The 25,403-nt window shown below is 44.9% G+C and overlaps 1 protein-coding gene across 1 annotated transcript in view; it reads right to left on the minus strand.

The window, feature by feature from the left end:
- LOC144688407 (deoxynucleoside triphosphate triphosphohydrolase SAMHD1-like) overlaps positions 1–25,403 on the minus strand; it is a 61,449-nt gene that overhangs the window by 33,551 nt on the left and 2,495 nt on the right. The window contains exons 2-5 of the mRNA XM_078554900.1: positions 23,794–23,860; positions 21,948–22,017; positions 21,044–21,204; positions 16,781–16,896 (exon numbers count right to left, since the gene is read on the minus strand). Coding sequence (XP_078411026.1) covers positions 16,781–16,896; positions 21,044–21,204; positions 21,948–22,017; positions 23,794–23,860 — 414 coding nt within the window. The remainder of the gene's footprint in view (positions 1–16,780; positions 16,897–21,043; positions 21,205–21,947; positions 22,018–23,793; positions 23,861–25,403) is intronic.

The following is a 25,403-nucleotide window of genomic DNA, read 5'->3' on the forward strand; positions in this document are numbered from 1 at the left end:
AAAAATTATAAAAAGATGGAAAACATAATCTTATTTTCTAATATAGAATCCAAAAGTTAAACCTCTATAATGCTAGTCAAAAACATCTTAGAATATCCATCAAAATCTAAAGTAAAGTGTTTCCTCAAATGCCTCGAGGGGTAAGCCAGTCTGCTTAGCCAGATACTTCCCTCCATTTTACGTTAGAAGTGTCTAACTATGCCTTTGGCTCTACAGAGAAGTTTATTAATTTATTTAATTTAATTTGAGGATTTCAACACGTCTGAGTTTTCAATGGTAAAGTTCCTATCTTTATACATTTTCTAATTGGATTAGGTCAACCTTAGCAAATGTGGGTATTGCCTCTCTGTGCAAGATCTTCCCCTTTTTATTATCCTTATAAGATTCATTATTATTGGTCATTCATTATCATTGGTAATTATTCAATTGCTGAGAATTGTCTTATGAGGTGGTGTTAGTTTTTATCTGGTCAACAAACGTTTGTAATGTCTCCCAGTAACAACCGCTATAACTGCTGTCACGATAGTATAATAATTCTCATAATATCACTGTGATTTATTGTAAAAGTAGGCTAATAGTGGGATTTGGATAGTTTATGTCAGTGATTTAATTACACCTCGTAGCCAAGCAGACTGCAGGTTGAAGTTAGCAAAAGAAGGTGTAGAAGTGTCTTTATTATGTTAATGAGTAAACATGGTTGGGGTCTTCGTATGGAAGGTGTAAAGGGAATCTGCATTTTTAGATAGGAGGGGGGGATTTGGTTTTCAAAGGGATCTCAGTCTGTTTACAAATAGCCAGACGAGAAAGCTAAGGAATGTGTTTATTTTTCTCAAGGGTTGCTGAAAATATATAGTGGCAACATGAAAGATTTATATTATGAGAAAGGTAAAGTTCCAAAGACATATGAACAATGGGATTTACACATTAAATGGGAGAAACATATATAAAGGAGAATGAGGCAGTGTGTCAGGGGCAGGCATTGTAAGATCTACCAGAAGTGTGAAAAGTCTCCAGTGTTTGTGCATTAAGGCTGCTGTCTACAGAAACCAAAGCTGGGAAAAGCCACTTTGAATTCTACTGTCTAGGGTATTGTGTTTAACATGCTGGATCTGTATAAAATCTTTTTTTTTTTAAAAAACTGTTGCCTTAACGTGGGTGTAACTGGAAGCCAGGTTAATTAGGGGTTTTAGGAGTTATTATAATAGTAATTTGTAGACCTATGTATGTGCTTGAAATCTTTTCTTGTGTTAGTAAATGTTTAATTTAGTTTTTACAAAAGCTCTGAAATCTTGGTGGACTTATTACTTCTGAATTCAGGGCACGCATCTCGAAATAAATACAGATTGCAAAACGGTTGTGATAGTGCGATCAGGTTTCCCTCGTGGACTTGATCTGTCTGGCACACATCATCTTCAGCGTCATAACACTACCTTTACTTGTCTCTCGCTTTCATAATCTGTATTTTTTTTAATAAAAGAGCTTTTAGGCTTTGCACAAAAGTCAGCTTAGGGGTTTATTTTACGATTAGGTCATCCAAAGACTAAAACACATTTTTATGGTTCAACTCAAGGTGATGTGTAACGTTCCATTTAAGTTGATTTAAATTAATTGAAAATAGCTCACAAAGTGGCCGTACCAGCTGGTGCTAGCCTTTAATTAATTCTCTTTTCGAACTAAAAACTAATCGGTGTGTGATTTTGCAGACAAATCTTGACATTGATGAATGTTACTAGCCGATTATCATTCCTTTTTGATAACAACTCTCTGTTCTGTAACAGCCTGTGGTAGGGTGCCTAGGTTCAAAAATGGTTTCTTAAAATTTCCAGTGAATTTTAAGATCATTATGTAATGCTCATTCGTTCCAAGTTTCAGAGACATCTGTGTGTCTGTGTCTGCGTGTGTGTAAACTTTAACCTTTTTCTGCTTCTTAAAAAAAAGTGACCACTTATTCATTTATATTAACTAAAATGTAATGTCTCAATTATATATGAATTATACCTAATAATCTACATTCCACCTCATTATATCTATAGTTTATCACAAAAGTGTTAAACACACCATAAGGCTGTTTAAAAAGTTATTAAAGCCCACCCAGTGTGAAAGCAGGCCAGAGAACCTCCGAGAAGGAGGGGGGCGAGGGCGGGGCCTGTCCAATAAGGACCCGGCGGCCAATTCGAAAGTGGCGCGGGCAGCCCCAGAGAGGTTGCCTGCCTCGGGTTGCAGCAGCGACATGGCTGCGACCCAGGAAGGTGAACCCCTGCAGGGGGAAGAGGACAGTGGGGCAGTGGGCCCTGCGATTCTCCGGCGAGTGCCTCACTGCCCTCCTGGAGGAGGTGGCTGCCAGAAGGGACGCCCTTGTACCCAGAGACGTGAGGTGGAGGCCACCGCACCTCACCAAGGCGGCACAGGAGGAGGTGGCAGCCCGGGTGAACAGCCACGACGTGGCGCAGCGCACCTGGCTCCAGTGCTGGAAGCGCTTCACTGATCTGCTCCGCTCAGGAAGGGCGAGTACCGTGTTGGCATGAGTCAACAGAAAACAGTGAAGGGCTGGCCATCCCCCTGTGGACCTCAAGGGTGTTAGAGTCTGAATGACACTGTCAATGATGCCGGAGATGGCCAAGGGGGTGAGCCCTGGCTGCTTGGACTCGGTGCCAGGTGGGTCAAGGGCCACGACTCGGATGTGCCATGCGAGGTGTTCCTCAGGTAGGGTTGGCCAGGTTGCAACAGCGCTGGAGGTAAAGAGTGGACTAATCAATGATCTTCTATCCTTTCAGGAGGAGACATCCCGTAACAGTATTGGGAGATCACAGACTGGCGGGGGACCCCCACACCTCCTCATCCTTTCCCGCTATGAGCAGGAGGCCTTGGAGCTTGAGAGGCTCCGTGAACCTCGGTCAAGCGGCCACGATGAGGTTGGGGTGTCAGACGAAGGTAAGAGTGCAGGGCACTGAGGTGAGAATTTTGGCTTGTGCAACCATTCTAGTGTAGTCTCTTCATTGACTGGGAGCCTCGAACCTGGGGGTCCCCATTGATAATCGAAAGACGAGGGCACCATGAAGCAGATCTCCGTTGTCTCACCAGGGTGCCTGGCATGCACAGTGACAGTGTGATGACTTTAACTAAAGACATGTCCTTCTTCTCCCTTTTAGGTTCACCAGCAGGTGTTCACATTCAGGGCCCTGAAGGGCCACCCCTGACCCCCAAGGACCACATGCTCCCCACGCATCTGCCTCACACCCACTCTGTCAAGCAGGCATCAGGACAGATACCAGCACCTCAGTGTCTCGGTGCACATTGGTGAGGGCACTTCACACTCGCTTGATGTGCAGGGGGAGGCAGAGTGCCCAGGGCGTCAGCAGTCGGGAGGACTGCTGGGGACCAGGACGATGCTCAGTGGAAGGCTGATGATGGGACTCTGGAGACATCCATTAGGCAGCAGATGCTGGATGCCCAAAGGGGTGTGTGGGAGGATCTGGCAGAGATCCATGAGGGTATGCATGCCACGGTCTCTGTTTTGGAGGAGTCCCTGCGGAGCATGACCACTGAGTTGACCCTCATGGCTGAGGGCAATACCTCATCCATGGGGTGGAGTGGCTACTCCAGGGGCAGAATCAGGGGTCCTTGGGGGTGCGCTGAGGCCTGCAAGCCCACACACAGGCAATGACCTCAGCTGGTCAGTGTCCGTGTGAGAGATGGATGAGACACCCAGTATACCAGCTAGGTGCCTGTCCATCTATGGTGAGCAGGGAGGTCCAGGACGAACTCACGTTGGCGCACGAGCTGCCTGTCATCTCTTCGGGCTCCTCTCAGGGCGCTTCAGATGACGACAGCAGCTCCTCCACCCCTCTGCCAGTGACCCTGGCATCTGATGAGGCTGCGGTGACTGGGGAGATGCCAACCGTGGCACTGGCCGCTCCCCCCACCAGGCGGGGCCAGCACAGACTCCACTGGCCAAAGGGTGACCGCCAAGGTCATCAAGGCCAACAAGGACAGCAGGCAGTCTCCAATTCCAGTGCCAGCGAGGGGGAAGCAGCTAGACACAGCACCGGCAAACGTAAGTATAAAGCATCTTAAGCACAAGACGGGCTTGTCATGGGTGATATTTTGGTCCCCTATTTTGCTTTGAGTTTTTTTAAATGGTGTGACAACCAACACCAGTTAATGTTTAGTTCAGCGATCTGTTACTTGCAACATTAAATGACATTTGATTTTGTGTTATTGGCCTGAGTATGCTTCATTTGTTCTGTAGGTGCACAGTAGGCCGGTATTTAATGATGGACAATGAAACTTCATTGCACAGGCACTGAGTGTATTTTGGTGACCAAGGAAATGCTGGCGCCTTGATGGCCCCATGTGTGCAGTCGATGGCACCCTGGACGCGGGGGAAACCAGCAAACACTGCAAAGCCTCTGGCTCGCTCAGCCTGGCTGGCCCCATCCGTGTGGAAATGAATGAAAGTCAATGCACACCTCAACAGATTGCAGACAGCTGATTGGGAGACTCCACACAGATCCCCCACTGAGCCCCGGAAAGAGCCAGAGGCATAGAAGTTGAGGGCCTCTGTAACCTTCAGAGCCACTGGCATGGGGTGTCCACCCACACAGTCAGAGCTGATCTCAGGCCCAATCATCTGACAGATGGAGTAAACGGTCTCTCTGGAGAGGCATTGCACCTCAAACATATTGAGGTAGCTGCATCGCCATCTGTAAATCCTAGTAGCAGGACAGTGGCCTCTTCTGCAGCCCCTTCCACCTTGGACTCCCTGCTGGCCCTGTGCCCCTTGTGCCTGTGCCTCTCCTCCCACAGGTCCCTCCCCTGGAAGCTGCATTGGGACACCTGGCCTCCTCACCCTCCTGCCCCTCCCTTCCTCCTCAGAGGAGGTGCCTCCAGTGGAGGCCACAATCCCCATTATCAGAGTAATGGAAGGCTGTCTGATACCTGGAAGAGCCCACACAGTGTGAATCCTCCAGGGGCTTGGAAGACACTAATGTGTCCTGAAATGAAGCCTAGAAGTGCTCAGAATGAAGCTCTGAAGCGAGATGAAGCTGTCCAGTTCAAATAAGCAACCAGCAGCACACGATCTCCAAAACACCTCATTACTCACATTGATAACATGCTGATTCTTATCCCACCCGTGGAGCTTTTGCAAATTGTGGCCTGCCCGTATTGCCCATGCGAGGTTTGAAAGTTGGTGGTGTAGGTTTGAGAGGCCCAGGTTGGAGGGTTAAAGAGAGATATGACTTGCTAGGGGTGTGTGGAGATGCTCTGCTGAGATGACTGACCTCCAACAACCACAACCATCTTCCTTTACTCTAGGTATGACTCCAACCAGCGGAGAGTTTTCCCCCTAATTCCCATTGACTCCAGTTTTGCTAGTGCTCCTTGATGTCACACTCAGTCAAATGCAGCCTTGATGTCACTCTCACCTCACCTCAGGAGTTTAGCTCTTTTGTCAAGTTTGAACCAAGGCTGTAATGAGGTCAGGAGCTGAGTGCTTCAGCCTTATCTTTTGCACTGATGTGCTGGGCTCCTCCATCATTGAGGATGGGGCTTTTTCTGGAGCCTCCTCCTTCAGTGAGTTGTTTAATTGTCCATCACCATTCACGACTGGATGTGGTAGGACTGCAGAGCTTAGGTCTGATTCGTTGGTTATGGGCTGGCTTAGTTGTGTCTATCACTTGCTGCTTATGCTGTCTGGCACACCATGAACCATGAGTCACAGAAAGTTAGTATGCAGGTACAGCACGTACGTAAGATGCCTAATGGAATGCTATCCTTTATTACAAGAGGGATTAACATAAAAGTAAGGATGTTATGCTTCAGTTATACAGGGCATTGGTGAGACCGCACTTCGAATAGTGTATGCAGTTTTGGTCTCCTTATTTGAGGAAGGGTGTAAATGCATCGGCGGTGGTTCAGAGGAGGTTTACTAGATTGAAACCTGGAATAAGTGGATTGTCTTATGAGGAAAGGTTGGACAGACTGGGCTTGTTTCCACTGGAGTTTAGAAGAGTGAGGGGTGATTTGATTGACGTGTACAAGATCCTGAATGGCCTTGACAAGGTGGATGTCGGAAGGATGTTTCCTCTTGTGGGTGAGTCTAGTACCAGGGAACAGTGTTTAAAAATTAGGGATCACTCTTTTAGGACAGAGATGAGGAGAAATTTTTTCTGAGGGTTGTGTGACTTTGGAATTCTCTGCCTCAGAAGGTGGTGGGGGCGGGGTCATTGAATATTTTAAGGCAGAGGTAGATAGATTCTTGTTAGGCAAGGGAATCAAAGGTTATCAGGGTTAGATGGGAATGTGGAAATCAAAACACAAGATGATCAGCCATGATCATATTGAATGGCGGAGCAGGCTCAAGGGGCTGAATGGTCTACTCCTGTTCCAATTTCTTAGTTCTTATATTCTGATGAGGGAACTCCCGATCAACAATGTTGAAACTCTGCAAACCTTATCCTTTTTCTTTGACAAAATCTATTCTCCAGAGCCCACCTCTGCAGAGACTCTGTTTGTCCTTTGTGTGCCCGTGTACATCTGTGTGCGAGCACCTGCAAGTGTGCGTGCACCTGCACGTGTGCGTGTGCGCATGCATACACGCTGGGTAATTTTAAAAGGGATAGATAGTTATACTTCCAGATTACATTCATGTCACACAACTGCAAGACAATGACCAACAAGAGATGATCTAACCATCGCCCCATGACATTCAATGGCATTACCATCGCTCAATCCTCCACTCTCTACATCCTGAGGGTTGCCATTCACCAGAAACCGAACTGGGCTAGTTATATAAATACTGTGGCCAAAAGCGCAGTTCAAAGACTAGAAATCCTGTGGCAAGTAACTCACGACCTGACACCCCAAAGCCTGTCCACCACCTACAAGACACAAGTAAGGAGTATGATGGAATATTCCCCACTTGACTGGATGAGTGCAGCTCCCACAATACTCAAGAAGCTTGACATCATCCAGGACAAAGCAACCCGTTTGATTGGCACCACATCCACAAACATTCATTCACTCCACCACTGTCGCACAGTAGCAGCAGTGTGTACCATCCACAAGATGCACTGCAGAAACTCACCAAGGCTCCTTAGACAGCACCTTCCAAACCCACGACCACTACCATCTAGAAGGACAAGGGCAGCAGACACATGGGAACACCACAGCCTGGATGTTCCCCTTCAATCTACTCACCATCCTGACTTGGAAATATATTGCCTTTCCTCACTGTCGCTGGGTCAAAATCCTGCAACTCCCTCCCTAACAGCACTGTGCGTGTATCTAAACCACACGGACTGCAGCGGTTCAAGAAGGCAGCTCACCACCACCTTCTCAAGGGCAACTAGGGATGGGCAATAAATGCTGGCCCAGCCAGCGAAACCCGCATCCCATCAATTAATTTAAAAAAGTTATTGCAACTTGTTTTTAAAAAAAGTTTCATTTTATAATAAATCAATCATTGAGTTTATTGAAAGGAGCCTGGTTAAAGTCTCTCTTATTCCGGGTCTAATATTTGCAAAGGTAAATAATTGGCCATTCTAGAGAGAGAATTAAACTTTTAAACTAATGGTACAACCTGCGGAGTAGTGGGGCTAGATAAACTGCACACTCCTCCCATCCCGGTCATAACGTACATTACAACAGTGACTACATTTCAAAGGCACTTCACTGGTTATAAAGCTTTGGGACATGCTCTGGCAGTGAAAGGCACTGAAAGGAAATGTAAGTCCTCCTTTTCTATATTTCTTTCTGCTGCTACATCCTGGCGCCAATTCAGTTTAAAACTTCTTCCACAACACAAGGACTTTGGTTTCAAATTCCCTATGTGGGTGCAGCCCATCCAGCTGGTCACCATCCTTCACGTCCCGGGACTGGTCCCAATGCCCCAGGAACATGCGGCCCTCCATCCTGCACTACTCTTCCAAGTGTTAGGAACGGAATGGGACGAGTGCATGAATTATCAAGCCCCTCTACTCTGCTGGCCATACCATTAACTGAAGCGTTTAATTTTCTCACCGAAATGGCCAATTGTGTATCTATACCTCTGGTGCCCAGAAGAGACGACTCTGACCAGGCTTCTTGCAAAAAAAAAAACTCAGAATGAATAATTAGTTTAAAACGAAACTTCTTTTAACAAGTTTCAAATACTGGTTAACACACCATTGCAAACAGGAAGTATAACTATCTATTTCTTCCAAAAAAAATCACCCCAAGTGCGCACACAGACAAAGGGCAAACAGATAGTGTCAGATAGGATAAAGTCTATAAAGTCAATAAAGATAAAGTACGCAGAGTCTCGACGCTGTCGACCTGGAGTTCTCTCGTGTGAAGATGGAGTTTCCATATGGATGTACATCCTACAAATGCCAGCTGTCCTGTCATGTTAGCAAACAACTGTTTCCAAACGTTTTTTGTTTACGCTTTAAGGCTTTTTAACTGTTTAGCTCACACTAATGACACTAAAACCCAATCACTAAAAACATTAATCAGTAAACTAAATACTTAGCTGCAGCTTACCTGTACATTCCACACACCATAACCATAAGACCATAAGACATAGGAGCAGAAATTAGGCCATTCGGCCCATCTGCTCCACCATTCAATCATGGCTGATAAGTTTCTCAACCCCATTCTTCCGCCTTCTCCCCGTAACCTTTGATCCCCTTACCAATCAAGAACCTATCTATCTCGGTCTTAAATACACTCAATGACCTGGCCTCCACAGCCTTCTGTGGCAATGAATTCCATAGATTCACCACTCATTGGCTAAAGAAGTTTCTCCTCATCTCTGTTCTAAAAGCTCTTCCCTTTACTCTGAGGCTGTGCCCTTGGGTCCTAGTCTCTCCTACTAATGGAAACATCTTCCCCACGTCCACTCTATCCAGGCCTTTCAGTATTCTGTAAGTTTCAATCAGATTCCCCCTCATCCTTCTAAACTCCATCGAGTATAGACCCAGAGTCCTCAAACGTTCCTCATATGTTAAGCCTTTCATTCCTGGGATCATTCTTGTGAACCTCCTCAGGACCCTCTCTAGGGCCAGCACATCCTTCTTGAGATACAGGGCCCAAAATTGCTCACGATATTCTAAATGTGGTCTGACCAGAGCCTTATAAAGCAGCACATCCCTGCTTTTATATTCTAGTCCTCTCGAAATAAATGCCAACATTGCATTTGCCTTCCTAACTACCGACTCAACCTGCAAGTTAACCTTAAGAGAATCCTGGACTAGGACTTCCAAGTACCTTTGCACTCCAGATTTCTGAATTCTCTCCCCATTTAGAAAATAGTCTATGCCTCTATTCTTCCTACCAAAGTGCATGACCTCACACTTTCCCACATTGTATTCCATCTGCCACTTCTTTGCCCATTCTCCTAACCTGTCCAAATCCTTCTGCAGCCTCCCCTCCTCCTCAATACTACCTGTCCCTCCACCTATCTTTGTATCATCTGCAAACTTAGCCAGGATGCCCTCAGTTCCTTCATCTAGATCATTAATGTATAAAGTGAAAAGTTGTGGTCCCAACACTTACCCCTGCGAAACTCCACTAGTCACCAGCCGCCATCCTGAGAAGGACCCCCTTATCCCCACTCTCTGCCTCCTGCCAGACAGCCAATCTTCTATCCATGCTAGTACCTTGCCTGTAACACCATGGGCTCTTATCTTACTGAGCAGCCTCCTGTGCGGCACCTTGTCAAAGGCCTTCTGGAAGTCCAAGTAGATAACATCCATTGGCTCTCCTTTGTCTAACCTACTCATTACCTCCTCAAAGAATTCTAACAGATTTGTCAGGCATGACCTCCCCTTGATGAAACCATGCTGACTTTGCCCAATTTTACCATGCACTTCCAAGTATTCTGAAATCTCATCCTTAATAATGGACTCTAAAATCTTACCAACGACTGACGTCAGGCTAATCGGCCTGTAATTTCCCGTCTTATGCCTCACTCCCTTCTTAAACAGGGGGGTTACATTAGCGATTTTCCAGTCCTCTGGGACCCTCCCTGACTCCAGTGATTCCTGAAAGATCACCACTAACGCCTCCACTATCTCCTCAGCTATCTCCTTCAGAACTCTGGGGTGTAATCCATCTGGTCCAGGTGATTTATCCACCTTCAGACCTTTCAGTTTTCCTAGCACCTTCTCCTTGGTAATGGCCACCATACTCACCTCTGCCCCCCGACTCTCTTGAACTTTGGGGATGTCACTCGTGTCTTCCACCGTGAAGACTGACGCAAAGTACCTATTCAGTTCCTCTGCCATTTCTTTGTTCCCCACTACTACTTCTCCAGTGTCATTTTCCAACGGCCCAATGTCCACTTTTGCCTCTCTCTTACCCTTTATATATCTAAAAAAACTCTTGCAATCTTCTTTTATATTACTGGCTAGTTTACCCTCATATTTAATCTTCTCCCTCCTTATTTCTTTTTTAGTTGTCCTCTGTTGGTCTTTGTAGGCTTCCCAATCCCCTGGTTTCCCACTGCTCTTCGCCGCATTGAATGCTTTCTCTTCAGCTTTTATGCTGTCCCTGACTTCCCTTGTCAGCCATGGTTGCCTCGTCCTCCCTTTAGCATGCTTCTTCTTCCTAGGGATGAATTTTTGCTGTGTCTCCCAAATTACTCCCAGAAACTCCTGCCATTGCTGTTCCACTGTCTTTCCTGCTAGGCTCATCTCCCAGTCAATTCTGGCCAGCTCCTCCCTCATGCCTCTGTAGTTGCCTTTATTCAACTGTAATAACGTTACATCTGTGCTGACTTCAACATGACCTAGCTTTTCTCCTCTGTTTGGTTTGTTTTGCCACTCTGGCTCTCCCACCCAACCCCTCCCTCCACACCCCCCTATCCACTCCCCCGCCACTCCCCCCTCCCCTCCCCAACCCACCCCACCCCACCCCACCCCACCCCCACAAGTTTCTCATCCAGAACTCTGCTATTCGTACTCTATTTCACACTAAGTCCTGTTAACAAGCAGATGCAGGTCACAGGGCCCACAAGGACTGGCTGGAGCTTTCTCTACAAGTCATCTGTGCTAATCTCACTATCCTGCTCGCTTCCCACATTCTTTAATCCTCTTTTTCCAAGTAACCAAGTCGTTTCCTTTTGAAACAATTTGTGGTATTTTTTTTTAGACAACTGCTTCAGTGCAAAGTTATTTTTCCACCTTATCATCTTAAATCCCTTAACCATTTCAACATTAAATGAAAAGGCTGGTTTTCTGTTTTATGGCCTTATCCCCTTGTTCCATCCTTTTAACAATCTGTGGAACCGCATGCTCAGGCCGCCTGCTTCTTAGTTGCATTGCAAATCTTACCATTTTAAGGGGAGTTTCCTTTCCCTCGAACAGCATATTTGCATCCCTTCCTGCTGGTTTATTATCTCTTCCTGCAGTCTTCCACAGCTGTTATCACAACTTACCATTTCCCCATATTGAGGTCAAAGTTCAACATGTTTATCAATTAGCAAACCCAGGTCATTTGTGCATTAAAGAAAAAAATAAACCCAACACAACTTTCCAATCTGAGAAAATTCCTCTCACCCATGGCCATTGCTTTCTGCTCTCCAATTCTCTCTCTCCCCTCATGATCACATTCTCCCTAAATTCCACAGATGGAGTGGAATAATCTGGGGGGATGGTTGGAGGCGGGCAGACAGACTGCATGCAACCTCAGAACCTCCCCACCCCGGAACCACATCGGCGTGGAGCCGACCTGCTCTCCACCAACCCAGCCCCGCAGCCATAAAGCGCTGCGGGGCTGACTGACAAGGGCTGAGTGGGGACTGCACTCACCCTCTGGAGCTGCCAGCCAATCGGATTGGCCGGCAACTCCATCAGTCCCGGCAGTGCCAGGCAGGCGACAGTGGCCACTGCCGGAACTGCAGAGGGAAAAGAAGATCAAGGCTCAAGGATCTTCAGAGCAGGTAAGTCCAGGGTCTTTTACCTGGAAGGTTTGGGTAGGTTAGGTAGGGGGGTGTGGGGCGGGGTTGGGTTTAAGGGAGGGGAGCGGGTAGGAAGGAAGGTGGGGAGGGGATTGACCAAAGTTGGGGGGGGGGGGGTGGTTGGGGTGGGGGTTGGTGGTGGTGGTAGGGCCACCCCACGATCAGCTAAGGGCAGCCCCTGAACAGCAACTCCCTCTTCCTTCCCGCCTTTAAATATTAAAGTTTAGAAAACGGGCTTCTCACTCCCACCCTCCTGCCCATGCCAAACATTTTTGGGTGTGGGCAGTGTATTATCAGGGTCGAAAGGCTTGATAGCAAGCCTGATTGACCCATAATTACTTATTTAAATATGGCATTTATATAGCACCTATAATGTAATAAAACACAACTCATTGGGTGCTTCATTGGGGCTGTACAAAGCAACATTTGATGTTGAGCCACATATTAGGATAGATCACCAAAAACTTGATCAAGGAGATAGGTTTTAAGGAAGAAAGAGCAGCAGAGAATGGAGAGGTTTAAGATGGGAATTCTAGGCCATGGCAGCTGAAGGCATGACTGCCAATAATGGAGCAATGAAAATTGGGAATCTTGACAACTAGGGGATCGCAGGTATCTAGGAGGGTTCTGGGGCTGGAGGAGATTAAAGAGATAGGGAGGGGCGAGGCCATGGAGGGATAAACTAACAAAGATGAGAATTTTTTTTAAAAATCAAGGTGTTTATTTACCTCTGATATTGTCAATGAAAATTACACACTGTTGGACATGTTGAATTATTAATTTGGGTCAGTATTTACAGTACAGGGAGATGTCAGCACGCCAGAAATCAAGGAAACTAGTATTGAAACAGACAGGGACTCAACAAAATTAACAAACCAAATAACAGTAATGGCACTAAAGAGTTTCAAGCCCCAGGACCAGACAGTTGCCATTCCAGGGTTTTAAGTAGGTGAGAACACTGCAGATGCCCCAACTCTAATCTTCCAAAGTTCCCTTGATTAAGGAGAATCTAATTTTAGATTAGAAAGCTGCATGTCACTTCACTATGTAGTGAAAGCGAGAAAGGAAAAATCGTGGAATGGTAGACCAGTTAAGCTGTGGTCCGGAAATGAGTAGCACCCAATATTAAAGGTAGGGTGGCTGAACATCCTCAGCTAATCAGCATGCATTAAAATAAGAACATAAGAGGTAGTGGGAGAAGTAGGCTATTCAGCCCCTCAAACCTGTTCTTCCATTTAATAAGGTCATGGCTGATCTGATGTGGCCTTAACTCCACTTTCTTGCCTGTCCCCCATGACCCTTGGTTCTCTTGATGATCAAAAATCTGTCTAACTCAGCCTTGAATATAAAAATGACCCAGCCTCCACTGCTCCCTGGGAAAGAGAATTCCTAACACTAACAACCCTCAGAGGAAAAAATTCCTCCTCGGCTTAGTCTTAAATGGGCGACCCATTCATCCACGAGGAGAAGCAGCCTCTCACTATCTGCCCTGTCAAGCCCCCTCAGAATCTTATATTTCAATAAGATCATCTCTCATTCTTCTAAACTCCAGTGAGTATAGGCCCAACCTCCTCAACCTTTCCTCATAAGACAATCCCTTCATCCCAGGAATCAGCCCAGTGAACCTTCTCTCAATTGCTTCCATGCAAATATGTCCCTCCTTAAGTAAGGTGAGGTCAAACTTCAAGAAGCTGACTGAGTTTTTTGAAATGTGATTAAAATGGTGGACAGGGCATGTCTATGAATGTTATCCATATAGACTTCAATAAGGCATTTGGTAAAAATCACACATCAGAGATTGTCAGCTAAAGTTGAAGCATGGAATTGAAGGCAGATTGTTGACCAGTTAGGAAATTGGCTGAGCGGAAGGAGACAGAGAGTAAGAATAATGGGTAGATACTCTATATGGCAGGATGTGGCTAGTGGTGTCTCACAACGATCTGTGTTGGAGTCTCAGCTATTCACTGTATTCATTAACAACTTAGATGACGGAATAGAAAGCCACATATCCAAGTTTGCCAATGACACAAAGATAGGTCGTTTTGCAAGCAGTAGAAGCATAATCTATCAATATCTCTTTGTAATTTTAAGTGAATGGGCAAAACTGTGGCAAAGAGATTTCAATGTTGGCAAATGTGAGGTCATTCACTTTGGACCTGAAAAGGAGAGAACAGGATACCAAATGGTGAAAAGCTAGAAACAGCGGAGGTCCAAAGAGACTTAGGCCAGGATTTTTAGGAAGGTGGGGTTTCCCACCCGGACACTGGAAGAATCAGCGGGGAATGCATCCCCGCCAATACAGGCTTTCCCGCAGCCATTGGCTGGGGATGGAACTTCTGCCCTAACTTGGGAGGAAGTCCCGCCTCAGAAAGTTGCCAGCTAATCTGACTGGCCGCAGCTCTCTTGTCCCAGCAGTGCCAAAAGCTGCAGTTGACAGGACTGGGACTACAAGCAATCCCCAGATTCTAAGTCTAGGACCAGGTAAGTGTGGGGGCTTCAGGGCAGGGGTGGGGGGCCGGAGGCCCGGGGTGAGGCCAAGGGGTGGGCTTTGATAGAGAGGCCAGGAGGGGATGGAGCACCCACAGGGGAAAGACCTTGTGAGAGCGGGCCCAATGTTGAAAGGAGGCAGCTGATGGAGGAGCTATCAGCCTTCCCACCAGAGGCTTGAGCAGGGTCACTTTCCAGGCTTTCCCCCTGCCCCTGAACTCCCGTCAGCCTGAAAATTGAGGCCGGATGGGAAGCAGACCTGGAATGGTCATTAGTTGGCCACTTAAGGGCCTCAATTGTGGCAAGGGTGGGAGAACATAACATTCTGTCCTTGGGGTCCAGATGCTTAGATCATTACAATGTCATGAACAGGTACAGAATTTAATCAAAAGGCTAATGGAATGACCGCCTTTATATCTCGAGAATTTATATAGATTAGGGTGCAAGTCATGCTTCAGCTATACAAAGTCCTGGTTACATCACACCTGGAGTGCTGTGAACAGTTCAGGACACCACACATTCGGAAGGATATATTGGCCTTCGACGGAGTTCACTGTAGATATAAAATAATGATATCTGAACTCCAAGAGTTAAAAATTTTGGAGGACAGTAAACAAACTAGAGCGGTATTTTCTGAAATTTAAAAAGTTATACGGTGATTTCATCAAACTTTAAGCTATTAAGGCAAATAGATTAGGTAGAGAGAAACTATTTCCACTGGTTGGGGAATCTACCACTAGGGGCCTAGTCTAAAAATTAAAGTCAGACCTTTCAGGAGTGAAAGATGGAAACACTTCTCACTAAAAAGGTGATGGAATTTTGGAACATTCCTCTGCAAATGGCATCTGTCGCTAGAATTGTAAATTTTAAAATCAAAAATTGAGATATTGTTATCCAAGAGTTTAAGGAATATACAACAAAGACAGGCATATCGAGTTAGGTTACAGACCAGCCACGATCTCACTGAATGGTTGAACAGACTCAAGGCACCAAATGGCCTCCTCCTGTTCCTATAGTCAATCAGCAAAGGGCAGATGGGTAAACAGGACTTGGTAGCGAGGGAGGAAACAGGTAGCAGAGTTCTGGATGACCTCAAGTTTAATTTCATCTCTCCGCCAAACTTTTCAAGCGTAACCATAGCAACAATACACCTGCTGAGGCCTTACCACTGATTTATATACACTGAGCACAACTTCATTAAGTGCTGTACTCCGATTAGAGGTGCTTTCAAAGCATCGGTCCACATTAAGATAACAACAACCTGTGACAGAGACCAGGTAGAAATGGTGCCAATCTCCATTTCCAGCAGGGACTTGCTGGTTGCAAAATCTACCCTCTTTTGTTGGTTAAAATGAAGGATTACTTCAGTATTTTCAGACTGCAACACCCTTAACCTTCTAGACTGGGGGCTGATTCCTTTTGCTTGAAAGAGGAGTATACACTAGTTAAATTGTTAGTGTTCCTCTTATTTTGAGTCACTGTAACTCACATAGAAAGTGTGCATGGAAAGGTCGCATCATCTCTGGCATTTAAAATGACATTGTACTAAAGCTGGGGGAGTTGACTGCTTGAATTCTTGTTGCAAAAGTGCTGAACTTTTACAAACAAGGAGCAGACGCTAAGTGTAGGCTGGAAGATGAGTCCAAATTGTGGTGGGGGAAGGGGGATAACGTTAAAGGTTAACAGTGTTATATTTTGCTAACCTTGAAATCTGACCCTGTTTGGACCTCACCTTGTGTCTCGTAACAGGCCAAGGCTATCCCACTAATCAGCATTTCACAATGCTCCACAAGACCATGCAATTGCAAGCAGTCACTGCAATAAAGGATATAAACATAGTTTCACAGCTGATAAGAATACAATGATTTGATTCTACATCCCTTTTCCCTCTTCATTTAATAAAGCTACTAATTCTGACTGGGACTCTGTAGGAAGCAGTGGCCTACAGCAACTTTTGGCCATTCTTTATGTACGCGACATTACAGTCAGCCCTGACAGGATATTTGGCAATCAAGAAAGCATTACAGCTGATTCCCATCCTACCCTCACTTGATGTGTGAACATTCTGCCAATAGTTTGGACATCAGCCACGTACCCTGGATGAATTTTGCTAAAAATACACACAGACAGACAGACAGACACACACACAGACAGACACACACACACACAGACACAGACTGACACACACACACACAGACAGACACACACACACACAGACAGACACACACACACACAGACAGACACACACACACACAGACAGACACACACATAGACAGACAGACACACACACACACACACACACACACACACACACAGACACACACAGACACCTCCAACCTACTGTTCACTCACCCAGATCGTGACAAAGTCCTGCAATCTGCACACAGAGAATGTCTCGGTGGTTAATCTGCAGTTCCGGTTGCCGTTCAGCTAGGACTTTAACTAACTGGCCTGCCAGGTATCCCACACTGCAGGGTGAAAGAGAGAATAATTTAACAAGGACACACAACTCTTTGTATATTAATTGTCATAGGTTTACTATTATAATAAAATTTTAATAGATTTTCTTTGTGAAAATCATCTAGTTATAGACTATTCTAGTTTTTCTAGATGCAATTTGTTGCAAATAAGGTAAACAATTGACAGCATCTCGAGTGTAATGACTGTTGAGATTCGAATGCTTCTACACTGCCTATTACAGTCAGCTTGGAAGGTAGATCACTAAAACATCAGCGAGAGCTGCCGGTCACTTAAAAACCATTATTATACCTGTCCTGACAGGTATACTCATGTTTTTGTAATGCCCTTGTAGTATAGACCTGGATCTAATTTGTTTTTTTAAATATAATGATCCTTGGTTTATTGAAATACAGAAATTATACACAAAAATGGTATAAATATAGCAAAGGATCCAACTAAAAAGCAACACAAAAATCCAAAGCAAATGGATAGAGTCACTGCTCAATACTCAACTCCTGAAGAATGTTACTGTCCGTGAATAAAATCTCACATCTGAACCCAAACGTTACTTCTCATTTCATTTCTTACTTGGATTGGGTAAATGGAGCAAAGTTCAAACCAGCCCCATCGCGTTGCCAGGGCAGTATAACTCAGGATTAGCACCTACTTTCATCTCAACAACGCTGCATTTGTTTTGAGGCCAATCTGACAGAAGGACTCTACACCACCACCAACGATAACAACCAAGACACTAGGTGCCTTCCTGTTAATCATTATCACTTGATGACTGGATAATGTTCCGTATCTGCCCGCATTCAACATACAGGCATATTGAAGATAGAACCACAACAGTTTTTTTCTATTCAGTCACGGGATGTGGGCTTCGCTGACTGGGCCAGCATTTATTGCCCATCCCTAGTTGCCCTTGAGAAAGTAGTGGCGAGCTGCCTTCTTGAACCACTGCAGTCCATGTGGTGCTGGTACACCCACAGTGCTGTTAGGAAGGGAGATCCAGGATTTTGACCCAGCGACTGTGAAGAAACGGCGATATATTTCCAAGTCAGGATGGTGAGTGACTTGGAGGGGAACTTCCAGGTGGTGGTGTTTCCATCTATCTGATGCCCTTGTCCTCATGGTAGTGGTCGTGGGTTTGGAAGGTGCTGTCTAAGGAGCCTTGGTGAATTCCCGCAGTGCATCTTGTAGATGGTACACACTGCTATTACTGTGTGTCAGTGGTGGAGTGAATGAATGTTTGTGGATGTGGTGCCAATCAAGCAGGTTGCTTTGTCCTGGATTGTGTCAAGCTTCTTGAGTGTTGTGGGAGCTGCACTCAGCCAAGCAAGTGGGGAGTATTCCATCACACTCCTGACTTGTGCCACGTAAATGGTGGACAGGCTTTGGGGAGTCAGGAGGTGAGTTACTCGTCACAGGATTCCTAGCCTCTGACCTGCTCTTGTAGCCACAGTATTTATATATCTAGTCCAGTTCAGTTTCTGGTCAATGGTAACCCCCAGGATGTTGATAGTGGGGGATTGAGTGATGATAATGCCATTGAACATCAAGGGGCGATGATTGGATTCTCTCTTGTTGGATATGGTCATTGCCTGACACTTGTGTGGCCCGAATGTTACTTGCCACTTGTCAGCCCAAGCCTGGATATTGCCCAGGTTTTACTGCACTTGGACATGGGCTGCTTCAGTATCTGAGGAGTCACAAATGGTGCTGAACATTGTGCAATCATCAGCGAACATCCCCACTTCTGCCCTTATGATGGAAGGAAGGTCATTGATGAAGCAGCTGCAGATGGTTGGGCCAAGGACACTACGCTGAGGAACTCCTGCAGTGATGTCCTGGAACTGAGATGATTAACCTCCAACAACCACAACCTTCTCTCTTTGTGCTGGGCATGACTCCAACCAGGGGAGAGTTTCCCCCCGATTCAATCCAGGAGAATCAAAATACCAAACCTCAGTCGAAACCCAACATTGAGTTTGATGCAAGAACAAACTTGCGTTTATATAGAGCTTGCCAAACCACAAGCGAAGGATTACTTTTAAAGACACCTTATTGTTATAATGTAGGAAATGCAGCAGCCAATTTGCACATGGCAAGGTCCCAAATCAGCAATTAAATGACTGAGGTTTTTATGACTTAGGGTTGAACAGACAGCAACTTGGCAGCGGAACTCATGCCTCTTGGACAGGTTTTCAGTTTAACATCTCACTGAAAGACAGTATCTCCCACACTATAACACTCCCTCAGTACAGTCCTGAAGTATCATAGAAATCTACAGCACTGAAGGGGGTCATTTGGCCCATGTGCCTATGCTGGTTCTTTCAAGGATCAGTTGTGCTTGGTCCTACTTTTTGTTCATAATGCAGTTAAGTTCATCAAATTCCTTTCCAACTCCTTTCTAGAATTATGGAATCAACTTCCACTAGCCTTTAAGTAGCGTGTTCCAGCCTGTTAACCTGGATTACATGCTCAAGCCTCTAGAATGGGATATGAACTCACAACCTTCAGGCTACAAGGTGACAGTACTACCACTAGGCCAAGCTAGTACAATGAGGATTAAATCATCTACGTGCAAACCGCTCATTGCTGTGATCAGTTTTCTCATCCTGTTTAACTAAATTTACGCAGCCTCAACGAGCAAGAAATATTCCTCAAATTGTATTCTTTGGACTAAGCATTGTGCTATATTTAAATAAATTATTAGAAATGCCCACAATTGTAGAATTCTGATTCTCCCATTCACTCTAATATACACCCCGCTGAAAAATAAGTGTGCAACAACTTGCATTCACACACCACCCATGGTGTCATAAAAAAGGCCAAAGGCACTTCACAAGAGTGTAAATCAGACAAAATGTGACACTGGGCCACATAAGGAACTAAAGTTTGGACAAACAGGTAGGTTTTAAGGAGGGTTTTAAAAGGAGGAAAGAGAGGTGGAGAAATTTAGGGAGGCAATTCCAGAGCATGGGACCGAGACAAATGGAGATTAATGGTGGAGCAATATTAGTCGGACTTGCACAAGAGGCCAGAACTGAAGAAATGCAAGTTCTTGAAGGGTTGTAGGGCTGGAGGAGGGTGAGGGAAGAAGAGGGGGGAGACAGAGAGATCACGGAGGGATGGGAATTTTAAAATTGCTGTATTGCCAGGCCGGGAACCAATGTAAGTCAGCGATCACAGGGGTAAAGGATGAACTGGGGTCTGAGTTAAGATAAAAGCAGCAGAGTTTTGGGCCAACTGAAGTTTACAGAAAATGGAAAATCAGAGGTCGACCATGAGAGTGTTGGAATGCTCAGGTCTGGGTTAGGGTTTGAGCACCAGGTGGGCTTATAAGGCCTATAAGATATGGCAATACGTATATTGTCATTACAGTTGCAAGCAGCAAACTATAACTTGAAAAGCCATCAGTCATCAGCCCTCAGCAGAGAGCGCGGAGGGGAAACTCCAACACATCCAGCAGCCTTGAAGTCTAAAAGGTAACGCTACGGAACAATTCAGCTTGCTGGAACCAATCCACAGTCCTCCCCTAGGTAAAAGGCCACCAATAACCCAAAATCCATTAAAACTTTGGAGATGTCACTGAGCTAGCTCAAGAGTTCATCTCAACCCATTTCTTACCGTCCCTCAGTACAGCACCTAAGCCTAACCCTCATGCCGCCTGCTACACAACTCAGAATACACAGCGGCCAGTGAACAACGGGCCATCGAGTGGAAGTCAGAAGATATATTTTCAGTTAGCTAACACAGTTCTTTACAGACAGGAACCAGCACACAATTGATAACATTGAGCCACACAGAAAGGAGGGTTTCCCGTTCAGAGCTCAATGAGCACATTGCACCCAAAATATCAGAGGGAGGACGGGAGCGGGAGCGGTGCAATTGGACTCCATGTCACTTTTTAGTAACCTCGGCTGCAGACGCACAAGTGAACACTGGGTGAGAATTTGGTACCAGCCCAGAAACCTGCCCACATTCGTCAGATGGGCTGGCTTTGAGAGTGGCCACTGAGGGGCAAGGAACTGGTGGGCCACACACAACTGTGAAATAGTGGAGGAAGAATTGTCAGGGTAAAATATTGAAGAGGAATTACCTCAAGCTGCTTCCAAACTTAATATCCAGAATTTCTTCACAGGTCCTTACCCTATGGAGTGTTCAAATCTGTTGTGTGAAGCCCCAGGATACACAAAGTACGTCCCACCCAGCTGCTTGATGAAGCGAAGCCTCTGGAACTGTGGCGTGTCGATGATCCGGACAAGGAGTGGGTGCAGCTCAATGTGCCCGTGGATTGGATCATTAAAAACCTACAGAAAAATGGAAAAATCTCACATCACCTGACAGGGTTACAAATGTGAATGCGTGCACTATACACACATGCAGATTAACCCAATTAATCAGTTATTTGAAACCACACAATCATTATATTCGAACACACATTTTCTCAATGGAGCACAACAACATCAAGATACACCAAGTCAACAGCACAGAAACAGGTCATTCAGCCCAACTGGGCTATGCTGGTGTTTATCCTCCACATGAGTGTCCTCCAACCCTCTTTCTCTAACCCTATCAGCATACCCTTCCATTCTTTTCTACCTTATGTGCTTATCTAGCTTCTCCTCAAATACATCCATTCTATTTGCCTCAACCACTCTGGGCTAGGGCTTTCCACATTCTAACCATCCTGTGGCTGAAGGAGTTTCTCCTGATTTCCCGAATGGATTTACTTGTGATTCCCTACACCTTCTTGACATCTATCCTATTGAACCCCCTTCATAATTTTAAAGGCCTTCACCAGGTCACATCTCAGCATTACCTACAGAAAGCAAGTCCTTTCTCAGCTCCCGCGATTGTTCCGAGAGGTTGTAACAATGCAATGGTGTGTTACAGCTCACTCAGGGAGTCCGAGTTGCTGTAGCAACGGGCACTTTTACATGCTTGTCATAGTGTGGAGCTATGAATGGTGATGGTAGAGGCGCCAACATTCTTCCCATCACCTGCCTGACCCAGAAACTTCATTTTCCCCTTTGCAACTGTATTCTCCTACCTTCGTATCAATAGGTTTCTGCCAGAGCACATCAATACAGTTGATCAGCTTTAATCGTTCTCCAAGAGTGCTGGAAAGAAGAAAACAAGACAGCAAAAGTCATCGCATTAGCAGTCTTTGCTTACAAGAGAGAAGCTGATTAGTGGCAAACATTGTCACACATAATATCCATTTGGGTTTGATTACGCAGAGCACTAAATTCCATCCGTTTCTCCCCTCCTTCATCCCAGCCTTCAAAATGCCGCTGCTCTAGTGACTGACCAGAAAATAGAGAGCGAAATCCAGGATCAATGCATTGCAAAAAAACAAATCTCAGCTACAAGAGACTGTGTCACAACACTGCATTTTCATTCCTTCATACGGACAGGAGCAGGCCATTCAGCCCCTCGAGCCTGTTCCATCAAAGTGGATTATTACACGCCCCAGACACAAAGAGATAATGGGCACAAGGAATCTGCCTCAACCTCAACCCCTCTCCCAACATCAGCTTCCCTTCTATAAATTTCCCCGAAAATAAGGGTGAGTTAGGAGACAGTCTTTGATCACCTACGATCATAGCACAACTAAATAAACACTATTAAAGAAAAAGCTCAAAACATAATAGATTCAATTTTAGGCTGAAGTAAAACAAGTCGATTAATCTGGCAGTCACTAGGAAGGTCTCTGGTATCAGGGGTGGAAACAGGAAGAAAAGCGTGAAAACTGGGTCTGTTTTTGTTACATTGCGATTTGATGGGGATGCTTAAAGCCATGAAGGGACAAGAGAGGATAGGTAGAAAAAATATTGTTTACCATGGCCGAGGAGGATAGGGATAGAAGAGTAAATGGAAGAGATTTACAAGAGAGCACGAGAATTATTTTTTTTATTGCAGAGGTCCCAGAGGTGATTGAAGCAGAGACCTTGGCAATAAGTAAAAGTAGTGATTGAAGAAAAGAACAAAAGGATATGGAAAAAGGGCAGACACATGTAATTAGGACCACTGATTGTGTGGAGACTAAACACGAATGGTTTGAACCAAAACAAATATACCTGGAAAAACTCAGCAGGTCTGACAGCATCTGCAGAGGGATACAGTTGATGTTTCGAGTCCATATGACCCTTCATCAGAAGCTGTCAGATCTGCTGAGTTTTTCCAGGTATTTTTGGGTTTTTTTCTAGATTTCCAGCGTCCACAGTATTTTGCTTTTATCTTAATGGTTTGAACCAAATGATTTGTAATCTACATTGTAATTTCTATGTTACTGCGTGCATTAACAGCAATGCGATGAATGGCCAACTAGTTTTGTTTTTGAGTGTAAATGGTGGCCAGGACACCAGTAGAATTCCTTCCCTTGACAAAGTGTCCTGAAAGGTTAACATTCACCTAGAACAAGGACTAATATCAGGTGTCATTACCAACAGCGTAGCACTCCCCAAAGACTGCACTGAAGCATCAACCTGGATTTTGAGGTCAAGTTTTGAGTGGGTGTTGGAATTGACAACCTTCTGCCTTTTATTCAAAAGTGCTACTAACTGAACTATGCCATCGCACAGATTTTTATTGTTTTATCCAGGGATGGGGAGTGGAGGGGTTGGGAGCAGAAGGGAAAAAAAGGGGGAAAAAAATGCTTATTGTACTTAGTTAAACTGCTAGATCGCAAAAATACTCAACTTGCAAACCTAGGTGTGCTGGTGGCAAGCACACAACAAAAAGTTGAGAATTTCAACTTTCTACCCTTTACCTGTGATCCTGGGGAAAATACCCATTGTCATCTTTGCTTAGCATTAACAACCCTCACAGAGATCAACACAGCGCCCCGGGTTCACCCAGAGAATTCCCCATTAATACATCATTGCTGCACTTACCTCACTCCTAACTGTTCCAATTCAGATTCTGTCAGATAGGGCAGAGTGATCCCAGATAGCTTTTCATCTAGGAAATGGGGACAGAGAAGTGAAACATGAAGCAATATTCAGTGGAACTCATTTTTGCTTATCCATCAGCCTTGACCGAGTGCCATAGACAGATTCCAGTAAGTTAGAGAGGAAACAATGACGTTACACTTTTTTTTACTTTTGAACCACAAGTAATTGATCATTAGTTTGAGCCCAAATTTTTACTCAAAAAGTTTAAATTCATCTCCCAGCTGGTTTTCAAATCATTTGCAAAAACTCAGAAACTCTGTTGCAATGCTCAGGGAACACCAGCTTTCACTTTGAGAGGGGAAAATTACTCTCATTGCACAGCTAGATGGCAGGAAAAGGTGTAGTCAGAAGCCTTCCTCAGGTGTCAGAATGATAACTCAAAAGATGTAAACTTCATTGGGAAGTTACGCAGTATGTCATCTGGTTGCAGCTTCCCCACACCCCAACTCCTAATAGCTCAAAAATTGTGACTGTTTGATTTCAGCCAGTCGAAGGAGCAGGACAGAGGGTACAACCACTGGATTGTGACACAGCAGATATGAAATATATTTATAATATGACTGACATTAATCATCTTCTGAAGCACTCTGGACACTTTGTGGAATTTTGCATTGCACAATTCCTTATTCTGTTGTGCATTGGAAAGTTATGACTAATGCATCTACAATTTTCTCAACTAAAGTTAATATTCTGACACTGGAACATACATCTTTTGTTTACTCCATTAGCATTCTTTCAAAACTTACATTTAATCCACTAAACTCTCCCCCTTGACTTAGTCAGATTCCCTTATACCACTGCTAATTTCGCCTCTTCCTCCATTAAAAAAGATACAAAAATACCCACTTATCGAGTCTGCCTTTTCTTTATTGTCCATTATAATCTCACCCCCATCTGTCTTTAATAGATCTACATTTCCTTTAACTCCTCTCTTTCTCTTCATACATCAATAAAACCTTATGGTGGCAGATTTTTTCCACCCATATTCTTTTCTTCCCTCACTTCATTACTTACTTTCTAGTTCTGATGCATTTTATAGCTCTCCCAGGCTACTTTTCCTTCCATATGCGCCAGCATGTTCTATTGAGACTATCTCTTTACTTAATTTGCTTAACTACATATGGAGCCTTTACTTTTTACATATACTGTGCTTTTTATTGCACCCAATACCTCTGGGAATATTTCCCATTGTTTGTATGTTGGTTTACCTATTAACAGGACTTCAGTAAGTCTCAAGTTGATAGAGACTTTCTCTTACCTTGTTTGCTGACCAAGCCTAACTACATAATAGAGCTTTTATAGCAGCAGTTCCCAAACTGTGGGTCACAACCCCAACTGGAAGTGGCAGAAACAGCAAAATGAAGTCGCAAGAAATAAAATCACATTAACCTCCCAAACTGTCCCAGCAGTTTATTCACTCATGGGATGTGGGTGTTGCTGGCTAGGCCTCTATTTAATTCCTAGTTTTATTCCTAGTTGCACTTGAGAAGGTGGTGGTGAGCTGCCTTCTTGAACCGCTGCAGTCCATGTGGTGTAGGTACACCCACAGT

Source organism: Cetorhinus maximus, chromosome 13 (genome assembly GCF_964194155.1).
Source record: "Cetorhinus maximus chromosome 13, sCetMax3.hap1.1, whole genome shotgun sequence".
Classification (NCBI taxonomy): domain Eukaryota; kingdom Metazoa; phylum Chordata; class Chondrichthyes; order Lamniformes; family Cetorhinidae; genus Cetorhinus; species Cetorhinus maximus.